This window comes from Grampus griseus (genome assembly GCF_964374135.1).
Source record: "Grampus griseus genome assembly, chromosome: 13".
NCBI lineage: Eukaryota > Metazoa > Chordata > Mammalia > Artiodactyla > Delphinidae > Grampus > Grampus griseus.
In genome coordinates, this window is record NC_139007.1 from 28957210 (window position 1) to 28974841 (window position 17632).

The following is a 17632-nucleotide window of genomic DNA, read 5'->3' on the forward strand; positions in this document are numbered from 1 at the left end:
AAAGGGAAGGCACTGGAGGCAGGGAGATTAGGCAAGCATTAATAATGGTCTAAAAATGGAGGAAAGGGTAGTGAGAATAAAGAAGGGATAATAAAAGAGAGCCTCCAAAGACATTAAAAAAAATTCTCTCACTCAACTAGATATATAGAAAAAGGAAGGACATACATACATGTCACATTTCTACCTTTAAAAAATTACTTTTCTTTTTCTACAACAGCTCATTACCGTCTTAGTAACACAGAATCACAATTTCCAATAGTTCTATAATTGTTGAGGCAATGTTCATGTTCTCTACAATCCTGACTTTATTTTTACAACGAAGAACCTGATTCATTTACCCATCAAAAAGCCATTTCCTAAACGGCCACTATGTAAAAGGTACTATATTAGGGATGGGTTAAAACCATCCAAGGTAAGTCCACACACACACACACACACACACACACACACACACACACACACACACACACACACACACACACACACGTCCGCTGAGGTTTCCCGGCATAAAGTGTAGTACAAAGAAACAATTATATTATGGGTTCTTTTCAAAATAATAATAATGATAATAATAGCAACATCTAACATATATTGAACACTCACTAATATGCCAGGGACTATGTTAGCCACTCTACATTCCTGATTACATGTAATCCTTAAAGGTTTGTGCTATTATCCTCATTTTTACCAATAAGGTTGAGATTTGGACACATAACTTTTCCCTTATAATACTTTAAAAGAATCACTTTGTACTTAGGCAAGGAGAATTCATACCTATGTAACAGATCTAGTTGGAGACTAAATAAATGACCCAAAATATTAACTCCTATACATGAAAAATTAAGTAGATAACTTATGTTTCAGCAAAATACAAAAATGGTACACAAACATTGCCAAGTTATCAGGGTGAGTTGATATTACTGCATGAATTTATAAAATATGTAACATAAAAGGGCCATAGTAAACACACTGTGCAAAATTCAAGCCTGGTAAAGAGCAAATAAGCAAACAAACAAAAAAGCTAATTCATAGTATATATGTAAAAATCTCAGTTGAAAGATACATGAAATATTTAATGATGAAGAGAAATATTTACATTTTATATATTTCCAAAATACTAATACTAGTACATCCCCTTAGAGATGCTTTCTCTGAAGCAACCAAAACTGGTAGATTGGTCACTCTTAGTGGACAACACAAATATCTGATTTTTCAAATAAAAACTGGAAATATATTTTTCCATGGAGCATACTCATGTGTTCTCTCTCAAATTATTAGAACATTGCCCTAAAAATTTGCATAAAATCAAATCAAAATCTGCATCAAATATATTTCATATATATAGTATAAATGATGTACATATGTATATACATGACGCACATATGTACATATACATAGATATATGTGCATATATATACATGATGAAACAGCAGATCAGCAGATATTTTGGGCAATCCAGGATACACTAATCAAACTTGGCAAATAAATAACTCATAATAATTTGATTACTTAAAAAATCACATTAGTTTCAAAGTTGTTTTGTAGTAAGCCATTCTTCAATAATTAGAAGCTGTAATCCATTATACTAACAGAACACCCAACAACAAAAGGAGGAAAAGGCTTGCATGCTGTCAAGAGTCCCCTTTCTATTTTTCCTGAAAAATCATGTAAATTATTTGGCAATCAGCAGAGCCTCACAAGAATATTTCCCCTTGTACTACCTCCTTCCCTACCTAGAAAATTCCCAGTTATCTCTCCAAAGGAAAGATTAAAACAAATTTTTTTTTGTTTAGAATAAATGATACCATACCGATAAAGGTTAAAATAACTATTGAGCGTGGAAAATATTTGAGGGGAATGATATACAGTTTTTCTGTGCACATGTGTATGCACACGTGCACACACACACCCATCCCAAATGTCAAAAAAGATGTATAACAAACAGATGAACTTGTAAGTTCATGGAAAAAGAAGAAAAGGATTTAAAAATATATGTACTTTCACAATGTATTTTGAAGCCAGGAAAAAGAATCTGAAACCTTTTAAGGAGTTGCACTTGAGCACGTACAGTATCAAAAACAGGTAATCATCCCTTCTGAATTATTTCTTAGTCTCCACATTTAACATCTTAGACAAGTTTTCAGCTGCCTTTAGACTTCTTTGAAACTAGGCTCTTGTTTAATATAAAATAGGATGTCAGTTGATCAATATCCATTTGGCTTAAATTCATAAGTCCACAACCCCCCTTAAGTGGTAGAACAAACAGGTACAAGGCCTGAAGATTTATTGTTTCTTTTTAAATGCCGAATGATATTTGCAGATGCCAAAGGCATTTTGAAATCACTCCACCCCTACTTCAGTACAAATGAAAAAGGGGGATGGGGAGGAGAGAGAATCTCATGAGGCCTTGTATGTCAAGTTTTTGCCCAGAGCTAATTTTCATAGCTGTGTTATAAAACCCTGAAAATGGAGGTTTATAATGGAAATGCTGACAGACCCTTAACTATAGCAGCATGAATGGATATAATTAAAGAAAAGCTTTTGGCTACACCTAACTCCACAAATTAAAGACTGCCATTTTTATATTAACCTCAAATAACAGCCAAGTGAGAACTAGAAATGTGATTTCAGAAAGGGAATGTGAAATGTTAAAGATGACTGCTCAAACTATTTGACTTTCGGAGTTTTAAACACAGAGGCATTTAGTTAACATAACCAAGTCAGTATTTTCATAATGTTACCTAATCAGCGATAAAGAATGCTCTGGTGAGCCAGCAGCTCCAGTTAGCAGAAAGTGGCATATGAAGTTATTATTTCTTAACAGCCTAGAGGGAGCCGCTTCTCCCTTTAATCAGTGATCTTAGATCCTTCCTACTTATAATTTCTCTGTCATACAGTTATAAAACTATTACCTAGTTCAACACACACAGGCACACATCCTGCACACACATTTATGCAGGGACCGGTACCTTATTCCCACCTGAATTACAAAACAGAAGAGATTGTTAAGGTAAAGTATTTCATTCTTTCCCTTGTCAGGGATGCAGCCAGGAATAAATATCATCAATCTATGTAACCCATCTTCCCTATCTAAGCCAAAATTCAAAGAATTTAGCTCTGTTCTTAACGTAAAAGGAAAAACAAACCCTATGCTTTAATTTTTAACAACTATTCAAATTATTTTTAAACTTTCTAATAGTATTAGTAGAAAAAATATTATAGGATACCTAAAAGATGCCTATGAAAAGATCTTCAGTGAAGTTTCAGATTTTGGGTTAAGAAATTAGGAACACATCTCTATGATCAAATACCTAGAGGACTTTTCTTGTGTTTCCCCTCCCTGCCTCCCTTCCTTCTTTCTTTCTTTTTAAGGTAAACAATTCTGAATGATCTCTGGGGCCCCTTTTCCCCCAAAGATCCCAAACTAAAAGCAAGACTGTCTTGACAATATCTGCCTTGGAAGGAAGTACTGAAGACTGATATAATAAAATAAAACTATGCAAGTCACAGTCCCTCTTACTATATACCGCAATCAGTCTCATTGAAGGACTGTGTGCAAATTACTATGCAAGCTTCAGAAATTTAAAAGATGGCAGTGCCTAAACCATGACAGCATTAATAATGACCTGCACATTACTACACCATTCTTATTCACACATTGATCTCATACTGCTCGATAACCTTGGCAACAGAAGTTCTACATGATTTCACATTCTCTTACAGCAATTGTTTTTGATCATAGTTGACCAGTATAAAGCAAAACCAAAAATAAACATCTGTACAAGGAATTAAATGTTACCAACATAAATGGTTGTGTCCTTTTTTTCACTGGTTAGTCCTGAAGAACAACAACATACTCCTTGCCCCCTGGTCAAGATGATACCAAATTACAATCTCAAACCAGATCTCGTTTAAAAGAAATTATTAATACAAATGTAAAGTTACTCTCACCTTATATAATTGAGAGCTGTCATTATGCCTCTTGATTCTGACCTCTGTACTTCTGAATACATGGATTAACAGAGATGCATTATAGTTTACAAGGTACTTGGCAAGCAATATTTTCGCAACACTCCTGAGATGCTCTAATGCTAAAAACTTCTACTAAATTGAATTTAAACGGCAAAAATTTGATTTTTTACCAGAAGTGAAATTTAGATGGTTGAAGTGGTGCTAATAATAAATCAAAGATAAATTACTATTATAAATAAAATGTGATTTACTTGTCTCCACGCCTCTTTGTGATTTATTTTTCCAACTAATGACTCATTAAAAAAATATGTAACTTGCAAAATTATAAAAACAAAGTAATCAAAAGCCCCAATAAGAAATTACCCTTTTTTTTTTCACAGCAAAAATAAAAGGTAAAAGCACTCAGAAGTATACATGAGTAGTGGTAATACTTTCAGGTTTGTCAACAGATTTCATTCATCTAATTACTTCCTAATTTATAAAAACTGTAGTGGTATGGTTAGTGTCTGTTTAGTCATTTTTAAACTATTATAAAGACAGTGTAAGAAGGCAGCTATGGTATAGGGGTTAGAGTCTGAGGGGTGATTCTGAAACAACTGTGTTATTTTAGGTAAATTACAAAAAGTAAAAAGTCTCCATGTTTCCATTTCTTCATCTATAAACAGGGATGACAGGATTGGTAAAGAAATACATGAGATAGTATTTATAAACTGTACATCTTTTAAGAATACAAGAATTATTCTTGTGTTTCTAGTTACTACTTTTGAAGAATGACCAAAAAAGTTCCAGTTAAGAGCTTGAAGACAAAAAGTCAGTAAATAAAGAAAAAGTAATTTCCTATTTATTACTTTCACTGTATTTCCATTTTTAAAGCCTCTCCAACCTTCAAAATAAATCTCCTTCTCCTATTACCAAGTTTACATTAACATTTTTAACAAACTTCTGTGTTTATCTTGGAATGCATATTTTCTAAATATACTCCATACACTAATCTAAAAATGAGAAAGGAGGCTTTCTCATACACGATCAGGGAGACTGAAATTGGTGAAAATTTTTTTAAATTAAATGGGACAATTAAACGGGACTGGAATATCCACCCACATTTAAAATGCACATACACAAATTCACTCTTAGGAATTAATCTACAGATATACCTTCACAAGTACACAGAGAATACATATATAAAGATGTTAAAACTGTGTTTATAATAACAAAATGGTAAATAATATAAATTTCCATTATTTGGGGATAGGCTAAATAAAGTTTGGTGCATCCATATAATAAAACACTAAGTAGCCATTAAAAACAACTAGATAGGTCTCCATATACTAACATGAAAAGCTGTCTAGGAAATATTAAGTGAAAAAATGAAGTTGCAGAACAAAGATCATTTCTTTTGTGTTTTAAGCCTATGAATGGGAAGAAGTCTGGAAGGTTCTATAACAAACCATTTTAATCTATGGAGTAGAAACAGAGCATCACTGAGGTTGGACCGGAAAATTCTTTGTTGCGTGGGCTGTCCTGTACATTGTAGGCTATTTATGTAGCAGTGTCCTTGACCTCTACCCACTAGATGCTGGGTAGCACCCCTCATACATGTGGCAATCAAAAACTTCTCCAGACACTGCTCAATGTCCCCTGGGGGAAAAACTCACCCCTAGGTGAGAACCATTGAACTAGAGAATAAAGGAGTGAAGTTGGGGAGAGGAACTTTTACTTGTCACCTTATACCTCATTTTTTTTTTCTTTTACCATTTTTACCAACACAACATACTACATTTGCAATTCAAAGAAAAATTTCAGGGACTTCCCTGGTAGCACAGTCGTTAAGAATCCACCTGCCAATGCAGGGGACACGGGTTCCAGCCCTGGTCTGGGAAGATCCCACATGCCACAGAGCAACTTAGCCTGTGTGCCACAACTACTGAGCCTGCACTCTAGATCCCATGAGCCACAACTACTGAGCCTGCATGCCACAACTACTGAAGCCTGCACGCCTAGAGCCTGTGCTGTGCAACAAGAGAAGCCACTGCAATGAGAAGCCTGATGACCGCAGTGAAGAGTAGCCCCTAATCTCTGCCACTAAAGTCCATGCGCAGCAACGAAGACCCAACACAGCCATAAATAAATAAATAAATAAATAAATGTTCCTTAAAATTAAAAAAAAGAAAAATTTCACAACAAAAGAAGATTCCTCCACACTGCCCCACTGCTCTCCAAACTACTGGATTGGACCTAAAGTTCGTTCAGGTTTTCTGAACAAACTTTTTGGCTAGCCCAATACTTTGAAGAACCTCAAAAAAAAAAATAGGTTCCTCCAAATTTCTAACTAAAAAATTAAATAGTATTTGTAAGATATGAATCTTTGTTTAAAAAAAACATATATAAGAAACAATACAATTGTTAAGACAAATAAAAAAGACTTGTCTATCTTTAATGGAAAAGGTAGAAAGATATATGGATTCTGCCACTTGGTTCCATGACTGCATATTCCCAAGATGCCCAAACTCTCACATCATTTTCTACTCCTTTGCCCAGACTGCAGCACTATCACCAGGATGGTTTAGACCAGCTCCCTCCTCTTCCTTCTTGTTTTGTATATTCAGACAAATATAAACAAACAAACCAAAAATGGTACCAGAAATATGGAAATTCCTAATTCTGCCCCAGAAGCACAGGAAATTCCTAATTCTGCCCCAGAAGCACTACTTACCACTTATTTAAAAATTGAACAAACAAAATGAATTTGGCACTTGGAAAAGTATATCATCTGCTAATAAACTCTACTAGACTAAGAAAGAACAAATGTACTTCGTGGAGAAGATCCAGAATCAGTAAAAGCTTCTTCTAATGAAGTTGGCTATTCATTTACTTATCCATTTATCTAGCCATCCACCTAAAAATTTGATACAGCTTACATTGTGGGATAAGGGGAATGATTATCTGATCAAGAACTAGAGTACATAAATATAAAAACTACACAAAATCTAAAGAGTGAAAACCCGTGGATTAATCTGTATGAACACACAGCCCAACATAAATTAAGAAAATTAGTAATGAATTAGTAATTAGTAATGAATTAGTAATGAAACTCATAATGAATAAATGTCCAAAATTCGGAAATTTCATCAAGTTTACTATCTTTGAAAAACAGATGCCACTTTTGTAATGTGCAGCTAAGAAGAGGGACGCAGTCTCTTCGTTAACTTCAGACATGATATTAAATAAAATCATATTTTTATACCTAACTTTTACACAACTTTTTAGTGACAGTAACTAACTGCACTGAGCGGTAGTATCTAACTTCTCAAGAACATGTATTTAAAGGTGAAACTGTTATGTAGAAAGGGCCTTATAGGCAATAAATGTCATAATTACTGTTCTTATCCATTATTGTTTGGGTCGGAGGGTATCCGCACATTTGCATAATTTAAGTGGATCTGAGAACAGTAAGTTTTGTATAGATGATTGGTGTTATAAATAGAACAATCCTATCTTGTCTTTAATAAATTTATTTATTTATTTTTGGCTGTGTTGGGGCTTCATTGCTGTGTGCGGGCTTTCTCTAGTTGTGAGTGGGAGCTACTCTTTGTTGTGGTGCGCAGGCTGATTCTCATTACGGCAGCCTCTCTTGTTGCGGAGCTAGGTGTGTGGGCTTCAGTAGTTGTGGCACGTGGGCTCAGCAGTTGTGGCGTGCAGGCTCAGTAGTTGTGGTGCACAGGCTTAGTTGCTCCACGGCATGTGGGATCTTCCCAGACCAGGGCTCGAACCCGTGTCCCCTGCATTGGCAGGCGGATTCTTAACCACTGTGCCACCAAGGAAGCACCGAACACTCCTATCTTAATCTTAGAATAAACTATTTCAGCTGGAAGTGTTGTACTGGCCAAAGAGCTCGTTTGGGATTTCCTGTAAGATCTTTTGGAAAAACCCAAACAAATTTTTTGGCCAACCAAATATTTCATGCATTTGAGGTTGCAACTCTGCAGCAAAACATTTAAAGAAACTTACTTTTTTTTAATGGTATAATGTGGCCAAAATCTCCTTACGCACACAAAACTGCGTATGTTTCAATGAAAGCCACATCAGATTTGAGCTCATGGTCTTGCTTAGAACGTCTGAAATATCCCTCTGGATAATAATGCTCTTCTAGGAGAGGCAGAGAGGAAAGAAGGGGCCAAGAGGCATGGCTCTTGGACTACACCAGAGCTATGCTTGATTTAGTTTAGTTTTATGTGTTTGCACATAAGCTTTCTTTCAAAGAAGCACTGTTTGAAAACTACTGATTTATGTTACATTGCAGTAAAACTCCTTTAACTCCTCTCTTTACAACTGAATTTCATGAGTATGTCAAAAGGAAAACTTTAATACAGAATCAACACAGGTGATGATATAAAGCAAATCAATAAATCAGAACGTTACTGGAAAACATACCTGATTCTGGCCAGAACAGCTTGTAGAAAGCTCAACACTGTCCTAAGTTCAGATTCTTGACAAGCTCGTAGAAGTATACTAAAGCCATCATTAAGCAGTTTTTCATGGGAAGGATGCAAGCAATGGCTAGTCTCAAACACTTCTTGAACACCATCAATATATATGGAAAGAAGTGACCAGAGAGTCTGTTTTTGTCCCATTTCATCATTCTTAGATACCAAGAACTCCTTTGCTTTCTCCCGGAAAGCACCTGAAAATATCTCAGCCAAAACACTGATGTCCAGGTTTTTCTGGGTGTACATCAAGAGGAAGGCCATCTGACCCTTCCAAATGAGAGGAGATGTTATAAAGGCAGGCTTGAGGAAATTTAGGAGGCCTAAAACATGACTTGCTACATCTTCCACCTCTGCCACACATGCTAACAGTAGAAAAAGGCTGAAAAAGTTTTGCAGACCAACTTCAGTTAGTTCTTCCATTCTTTTTTGATGGAATTTAGAATATATCCTGTAAAACAAAAAGCTGAATTAATAAAATTGTTTCATTCACAAAAATGCATCTTTCAAAATAACATTTCACTCAATACTCATGACAGTCTCATTACTTTAAATTGTTATCTATTTCTACATTATGGTGCTATTGTGTCACTTTCCCTGCTTAGAAAACAACCTCACAGAACACCACTGCCCCCACTTACCTTCACATTTCTCAAGGATGCAGCAAGCATCTATAAGTGAATCAAAGGATTCAGTGGCTTTCCCCAAAGGACAGTAAAAATGTTCTTTTCATATAGTACATGGCTTTTCCTTTTATTTTAGTCCCCCCATTACTTTTCTTTTTAAATTCTTATTGACAAATAAAAAAGAGTACATAATCCTTTTAAGTACAACTTGTTGCACTTTATAGAAATCTTAACAGGGCAATTTTATGTAACAATTTTCCTTAAACCCTTTCTCCATCTACCCTTCACGAAGACTTGGCTCTTGCTGTACTTATATGTTAAGACATAATTTAAAGCTCCGGAAAAATTATTTTTACCTACTTACAAAGAAAAATTGTTAGTGCTCAAATATCCAAGACTAGCCATTTAAAAAGCTGCTGTCAATACTATTTAATACAATTTAAAAGTTGATGTACTTTTCTTTCATCAATTAAGGGATTAGAATTGAAAACCATTTTGAATCTTACTTATGGATTGTTAAATTTCTTTGTAACTTCTATAATTGGTTTATTCAAGATAGAAATGATTAATGCTTATGAGAGGTTAAATGTTTATCTATAAACAATGAAGCTGATAAGCTCTTGAAAGTAAAGATCTGCTTAATTATCTTTATATCCTCCATCTTGCCCATGATAGCGCTTGGTAGAGAGAGACTTGTTACTGAATTCCAATTTCTTTTGGCAATAAAGTTCTGAGTATTATGTCTTCCATAAAATGATTTAAGATTCAAAAACAAACTGGCAAACAGAACAAAATAAAAGAACTACTGTTTGAGCTACCTAATTACTTGGAGGTTTAACAAAGACACTACCATTAAATATATATATATATATTCTAAATAAAAAATCCGAACTGTATCACCATAACCTTGCAAGAATTATTCATTGTGTGAATCAAACAGGAATTTCATGTAGTGATTCTTGAGAAGTCTCTACCTAAATTAAAAAGTATTCTGCTGTGAGAGCTTCCACCACATAAGCTGAGCAAGTGGTAGAGGGCAGTCTACTGCACAGAGGGCTAGAAAAGGGGCTAATAGGTAAAAGAAGTAGTACAAGGTTAGACAATTAAGAATATGGAGGTTCTTTAAAAAACTACAAATAGAACTACCATATGACCCAGCAATTCCACTACTGGGCATATACCCTGAGAAAGCCATAATTCAAAAAGAGTCATGTACCAAAATGTTCATTGCAACTCTATTTACAATAGCCCGGAGATGGAAACAACCTAAGTGTCCATCATCGGATGAATGGATAAAGAAGATGTGGCACATATATACAATGGAATATTACTCAGCCATAAAAGGAAACGAAATTGATCTATTTGTAATGAGGTGGATAGACCTAGAGTCTGTCATACAGAGTGAAGTAAGTCAGAAAGAGAGAGACAAATACCGTATGCTAACACAAATATATGGAATTTAAGAAAAAAAAATGTCGAGAAGAACCTAGGGGTAAGACAGGAATAAAGACTCAGACCTACTAGAGAATGCACTTGAGGATATGGGGAGGGGTAAGGGTAAGCTGTGACAAAGCGAGAGAGAGGCATGGACATATATACACTACCAAACGTAAGGTAGATAGCTAGTGGGAAGCAGCTGCATAGCACAGGGAGATTAGCTCGGTGCTTTGTGACCGCCTGGAGGAGTGGGATGGGGAGGGTGGGAGGGAGGGAGATGCAAGAGGGAAGAGATATGGGAACATATGTATATGTATAACTGAGTCACTTTGTTATGAAGCAGAAACTAACACACCATTGTAAAGCAATTATACTCCAATAAAGATGTTAAAAAAAATCACACCCATTTAACAAGCAAAACTTTCAAAAAAGAATAGACAAATGTGATCAAAAGTTTATTTTACCACACCAGAAATGAAAATGGCATACTCCTCAAATGAGAACATCAGAGTTATTTGGTTCTATTATATTCTGGTTAGTTTTCATGCAAGAAAGCAGGGCTTGTGGGACTGGTGGGCTCCAAGAACACGAAGTTTTATAGACTGAATCTACCACCTGCCAATGTATGATTTGGAAATGTTTCTTATTTCTATAATTTTTAATAAAATACATGCAAAGAATTACATAAAACATTACAATTAATTTTGACAAGAAAAATAACAGTTCTCTTATATCCCTGCATTTAATATGTGGAATTTCAAACTTTAGGACTGATGAGATAAATAAGAAGCTAAAATCCTCCCCAAGTTATGTATACTAGGTTTGTTCCTTACTGTAACAAATTGGCAAGATCAAAATGCTCCATAATTTGCTGTCCTACATTAACGAATACATTTAAAATGTAAACCATAAAGACAAACAAGCACAAGTTAACTTAAAAAATACAAACAGTAAAACTTCTCCAAAGATATAAGTGAACATTCATGACAAAGAAAGATATGGCACATACCTTCCTTTGACTTGTTTCCAAGGATGAGGGCCATTGTTCTTCATTGCTTTCTTAAGAACTTTTGCCAAAATGCAAAGGAAAAAAGTGTAACTACTGCTGGATTTATACAGGTCATGATCTTGTTTATCACAACAGCAGGTCTTCACCATTTCTAGCATAGACAAGGGTGACTTAATGACATATGTAAGGCCTTTCAAAGGAAGCCTAGAAATACTGAAAGAACTATTCTAAAAGCAAAAGACAGAAAACAAGTATTAAGTTTCTGAATAAATAAAAATGGAAAGCTGTAAATCCCAATTAGCTCACTAGAAGTTTGACTCTTCTTAATCATAAAAACTACACAGCCATTACCGCATATTCCCCTAAAATAAAAATTCCATTCAAGCACAGAACACCAAGGGGTATTCAAATTCCTGGATTATCCTCAAAATGCCTTTTTAACCGTTAGTTTTTTCAACTTTGGATAGCAACAAGATCCATACATTGCATTTGGTTGACATGCCTCTTAAATCTCTTTTATTCTATAAATTTCCCAATGTTTTTGTCACAACATTTATCAGGTAATTTATTGTGTGGTATTTCCTAGATTCTGGATTTAGCTGCTTGTATCTTCCTAGACTCATTAATATATTCTTTCATCCTCTATCTTTTCTGTAAAGTGGTAGCTGTACCTAGCAGACTGGTCAGATTCAGGTCAAGTTTTCTGGTGAGAATCTTTCATTGGTAGTACTGAGTACTTCCTATTTCAGTTAGCAAAGAGGCACATACGTTCTCACCGTCTTTCTTTTTGTGATGTTGAGACTGATCGTGCTGTCAGCCTGATCTATCCATTCAGTGATCCCTGCAGTTTGAGCAGCCATGGATGATCATCATCCAGATGGCTTATTTCATCGGAGGTATGGAACAGAGATTTTTTTTTTTTTTTTGCGGTACGCGGGCCTCTCACTGCCGTGGCCTCTCCTGTTGCGGAGCACAGGCTCCGGACGCACAGGCTCAGCGGCCATGGCTCACGGGCCCAGCCGCTCCGCAGCATGTGGGATCTTCCCGGACCGGGGCACGAACCCGTGTCCCCTGCATCGGCAGGCGGACTCTCAACCACTGCGCCACCAGGGAAGCCCTGGAACAGAGATTTTTTTTATCATTCCTTCTAAACTACCTCATCAGAAATCTGGTACTCTAAAATATAGTTTATATTTTCATTTATTTACAGTTTCCAGAATAACAACTTTTCTAAAAGTACCATAAACTCAAGGATTTAAACTTCCCTATGCCCAAATTTACCCAGTGTTGGGCAATGGGAGCTCCTTAAAGTTGGCTCCTGTGCCCTTCTGACATGACTCCAGCTTACTTTGATACCTTCCTTGCTTTCAGGTATGACAAGATACTCTAGACTCATCTTGTATACATTCTGCCTGAGAATCAGAATTGGTCATTTCTCCCACCAGCCTGACAATGTGCTTCAGAGAAAGGTATTTTTCCCATTTTTAATATGCTCAATATGTACAAACCCAAACTTGTAATTTACTTGTAAATCCTCCATATCTATTTTCCACCTTGACTGAGGGGTTCACTTTGTATTTACCCAGAGAACCAAATGTTCCAAATCTTCTCTTCTCTCCACACACAAGTAACTCAGTCTTTTAAATGTACCTTTAAAATTTTATCTTCCAAGTTTGTCCTCTCCTTTTAAAATCCACTATCCCTATTTTAGTTCTCACTCACTGCATTATTTGCTTCTACTACTACACTGGACTACTAACTCATCTGTACCCAATTCCTTTATACTACTTTCAGAAAAAACTTTCTCAAACACATACCTAATGTGTCACATCCTTGCTTTCCAATGTCTCCTGAATAAATCATAACTCAACAATTATCTTTAACCCTTCATAATCCAGCCCCAGACTAACTTCTCTACCTTATCTCCCGTATCTCTCCATAATCACCTCAGACCCATCATTCAGAACTATTTAACACAGTAGGAATAAATCATGTTTTTCATGTCTCTTTACATTTGTCCACACTATTCCTTTTGCTTGGATACTCATTTTCTTATGTACTTGGAAAATTCTACTCATTTCCCAGGTCAACTTAAAAAATTATGACTTCATAAAGTCTTCTACAAGTCCGTAAACTGGATCAGATACTCCTTCCTTTAGCCTTCCACAGTATTATAACTTTTTTTCTACAATATTTGTGCTTCTGCCCACTAGCCTATAAGCTACTCAAATGCCAAGACTAGTTCTTATTCAAGATAGCACTAACTGTTCAATGTGTTGCAAGCAATCAATAGTTGTTAGAAAACACTTATAAAAGAAGATTTTTAAAAAATATCTTTCTGGCACAATTTGGGCTACTTTGCTTAATCTCACTCTTAAGAGAAAAGGGGCCCTGGTCTGATTCCGTCCTGCGCAACTGTTCCTTGGAACGTAGACTTTTATCTCCGTCCATTTTCTCTCCCACCGAAGTGCGTGCCACCAACCCATGGAAGATTCGATGGACATGGACATGAGGCCCCTGAGGCCCCAGAACTATCTTTTCAGTTGTGAACTAACGGCCGACAAAGATTATCACTTTAAGGTGGATAATGATGAAAATGAGCACCAGTTATCTTTAAGAACGGTCAGTTTAGGGGCTGGCGCAAAGGATGAATTGAACATTGTGGAAGCAGAGGCGATGAATTATGAAGGCAGTCCAGTTAAAGTAACACTGGCAACTTTGAAAATGTCTGTGCAGCCAACGGTTTCCCTTGGGGGCTTTGAAATAACACCACCTGTGGTCTTACGGTTGAAGTGTGGTTCAGGGCCTGTGCATATTAGTGGACAGCACTTAATAGCTGTGGAGGAAGATGCAGAGGAGGAGGATGTGACACTCCTAAGTATATCTGGAAAGCGTTCTGCCCCTGGAAGTGGTAGCAAGTTTCCACGGAAAAAAGTAAAACTTGCTGCTGATGAAGATGAAGATGATGATGACGATGATGATGATGAGGAAGCTGAAGAAAAAGCTCCAGTAAAGAAATCTGTACGAGATACTCCAGGCAAAAATGCACAAAAATCAAACCAGAATGGAAAAGACTCAAAACCATCAATACCAAGATCAAAAAGTCAAGAATCCTTCAAAAAACGGAAAAAAACTCCTAAAACACCGAAAGGACCTAGCTCTGTAGAAGACATTAAAGCAAAAATGCAAGCAAGTATAGAAAAAGGTGGTTCCCTTCCCAAAGTGGAAGCCAAATTCATCATTTATGTGAAGAATTGTTTCCAGATGACTGATCAGGAGGCTATTCAAGATCTCTGGCAGTGGAGGAAGTCTCTTTAAGAAAATAGTTTAAACAGTTTGTTAAAATCTTCCATCTTATTTCATTTCTGTAACAGTTGATATCTGGCTGTCCTTTTTATAATGCAGAGTGAGAACTTCCCCTACCGTGTCTGATAAATGTTGTCCAGGTTCCATTGCCAAGAATGTGTTGTCCAAAATGCCTGTTTAGTTTTTAAAGATGGAACTCCACCCTTTGCTTGGCTTTAAGTATGTATGGAATGTTATGATAGGACATAGTAGTAGTGGTGGTCAGACAAATGGAAATGGTGGGGAGACAAAAATATACATGTGAAATAAACTCAGTATTTTAATACAAAAAAGAGAAAAGGGACCTTACATGCTCCATTCCCTTATGCCAATGCTCTTTAGACAATGTGAAACATAAGTGTTTTTGAGCTAATCTTCTTTGAAAAATTAGTTTTAAGAAAAATCCATAATTATATATAATTAAGCCATGAAAATATTCCTCATATATCATGTACAAATTCTTCAAATTCCTGGAACAAATTCATACTCTATTTACTCACCAGGTTCTTACTGTAATATTCCCACAGAATGGTGACAACTGCAATGTTTGGCTCCCAGAAATCACAAAGGGTCAAACAACAGTGAAGATACATTCGTAACTGCTCTTCTAGTACACCATCCTAAAAAATAAACTGAAATTGTGAGGAGCTAAATGCGCTCTGGCAACACACATTATCAGTTGATATTGCACTGAATAACCTGCTCCTAAAAAGAATATAAATATATATCACCAAGTCATACCCATTCTCATCTTCAGACTAGAAGGTCTAAATCAGCATAAGGTATACTTCTAAAACTTTGCTTTAGAGATCATTAGTATATTCAGATAACTGAAATTACATAACTCACTTTGACTTTTTACTCAGTTATTTAACAATTACAATAGGTATTTAATAACTGAATGGTGTAGAACCCAGAGACTGAAAAAGAAACCCAAACCAGAATGAAATAGCATAAATGATCGAATAATTAAGATGTACACAAATCCAGAGGACTTGCTCATACTTAAGTATCAATATGAGGTCAAATTCTTTATGGGAATACAAGCGTTGTTCTTCTAAAAACCAGAGGATTGGCAGAGTACATAAATTTTAACCTTTTAGGAAGTGGCAACAGGAGAGAGTAGAAAAGAAGTGACACTTTAATCTTCTATGATGAAACAACCATGCATGTTTGTTAAAAAGTGACACATCACTGAATTCCAATCATTCAGCAATCATTTATTCAAAGCTTACTATATACCAGACACTATTCTAAGGTACTAGGCATAAAGCAATGAATAAGTCAGACATGGTACATGCACTAATAGAAGTTACACTTTGGTGGAGAATGGAAAAAGACGACACTGAAACAAACAAGATAAATGTAAACAATTAGAACCACCATGAGAAACAGAAAAAGCAGAGTAATGTGGTAGGGTAGCTGGTAGAGGATGTGGGTCATTATTTTACCAGGAATTAAGAATGGAAAGACCTTTCTGAGGGCTGGCATTTGGGCTAAATGACTGAATGAAAAACAGCCAACCACATAAAGAACTGAAAGTAAAGCATTCATCACAGAGAAAACACATGGAAAGTTCCTGAATTAGCAGTAAGCTTGATATTATAGGATTAAGTCAGAGATAGTCAGGAATCATACCTCATTTGAGGCTTTATAGTTTATAGTCAGAATTATGGTTTTTATTTTAATTATGTTGGGAAGCCTCTACAAGATTGTAAGCACAGGGGTGACATGAAATGATTGTTTAAAAAATAGTACATTGGATCATGTACATTGGATCATGCATCGAGAATGAGTATGAGAATGAATACAGTAGTATTCATTGACACTTCCAATGTAATAGAAAATCAGGCAGAGGTCAAGTACAAAGTAGAAATGCTGGGAAATTTGAAGGTGCTTGAGATATAGTACGCTTTAAAGCATGCTTTAAATAAATAACTGTTGAATGACTGGGATTCAGTGTTGTGTCACTTTTCAACAAACATGTATGGCTATTCCATCACAGAAGATGAGATTAAAATGTCTACTTTTTTCTACTTCCTTCTCCTCCTGTCAAAATGTTAGGAGGTGACTCTGTGAAACTGTAAGACTAAGATAAGTGGACAACTTTAGAGATATGTTTGGAAACAGAGACAATAGGATTTGTTGATGAGTTACATTAAGGTATGAAGGAAAGACAGCAATTACGGAGAACTCTCATTTGGCTTAAGAAAATGGGTTGATGGAACCACTTCCTAAGATGGCAAAGACTAGGGGAGGAACACATGAGAAAGTGCACAGGGCAACCAAGTGGAAATATTAAGTAGACAACTGACATATGGGTCTATAGCTCAAGGGAAAAGTCAGAGCTATTGATATAAATTTGGATGTTACTTTCATATTGATGGCTTTTAGAGCTAAGAGACTAGATAAGATCAACCTAGGAAAGACGATGGAAAAGAGAAAAGGATCCAGAACTGAGAGCCCTTTGCTATTCCAAAATTTAGGTAGGAAGCAAAAGGAGGAGTCTATAAGCAAAACCCAATGGCCAATGAAGTAGGAAGGAAACCAGGCATCATGGAAACCAAGAGAAATATTTCAGAAAGGGAAGGGGGTCAACAGGGTTGAATGCTACTGAGAGGTTAAAATGAGAACAAAGAACTCTTAGATTTGACAATGTGGAAGTTATTGATGCCTTTGACAACAGTAGTTTCAGGTATGGCAGACACAGATGCTTAACTATGGCAGGTTGAGGAGATAATAGAAGGTGAGGAAGTAGT

At 36.0% G+C, this 17632-nt stretch overlaps 2 protein-coding genes across 2 annotated transcripts in view; one reads left to right on the plus strand and one right to left on the minus strand.

Moving 5' to 3' along the window:
• The window catches only part of MMS22L (MMS22 like, DNA repair protein), a gene marked incomplete at both ends in the record, with an annotated part of 136730 nt that overhangs the window by 73857 nt on the left and 45241 nt on the right, over positions 1 to 17632 (minus strand). Inside the window, 3 exons of the mRNA XM_082669051.1 lie at positions 8404 to 8907; positions 11529 to 11755; positions 15374 to 15493. Of these exons, the coding sequence (XP_082525177.1) occupies positions 8404 to 8907; positions 11529 to 11755; positions 15374 to 15493 (851 nt within the window). The remainder of the gene's footprint in view (positions 1 to 8403; positions 8908 to 11528; positions 11756 to 15373; positions 15494 to 17632) is intronic.
• LOC309831607 (nucleophosmin-like) lies at positions 13989 to 15139 on the plus strand. Its single transcript, XM_082668880.1, has one exon. The coding sequence runs from the start codon at positions 14013 to 14015 to the stop codon at positions 14844 to 14846; it is 834 nt and encodes a 277-aa protein (XP_082525006.1). The 5' UTR covers positions 13989 to 14012; the 3' UTR covers positions 14847 to 15139.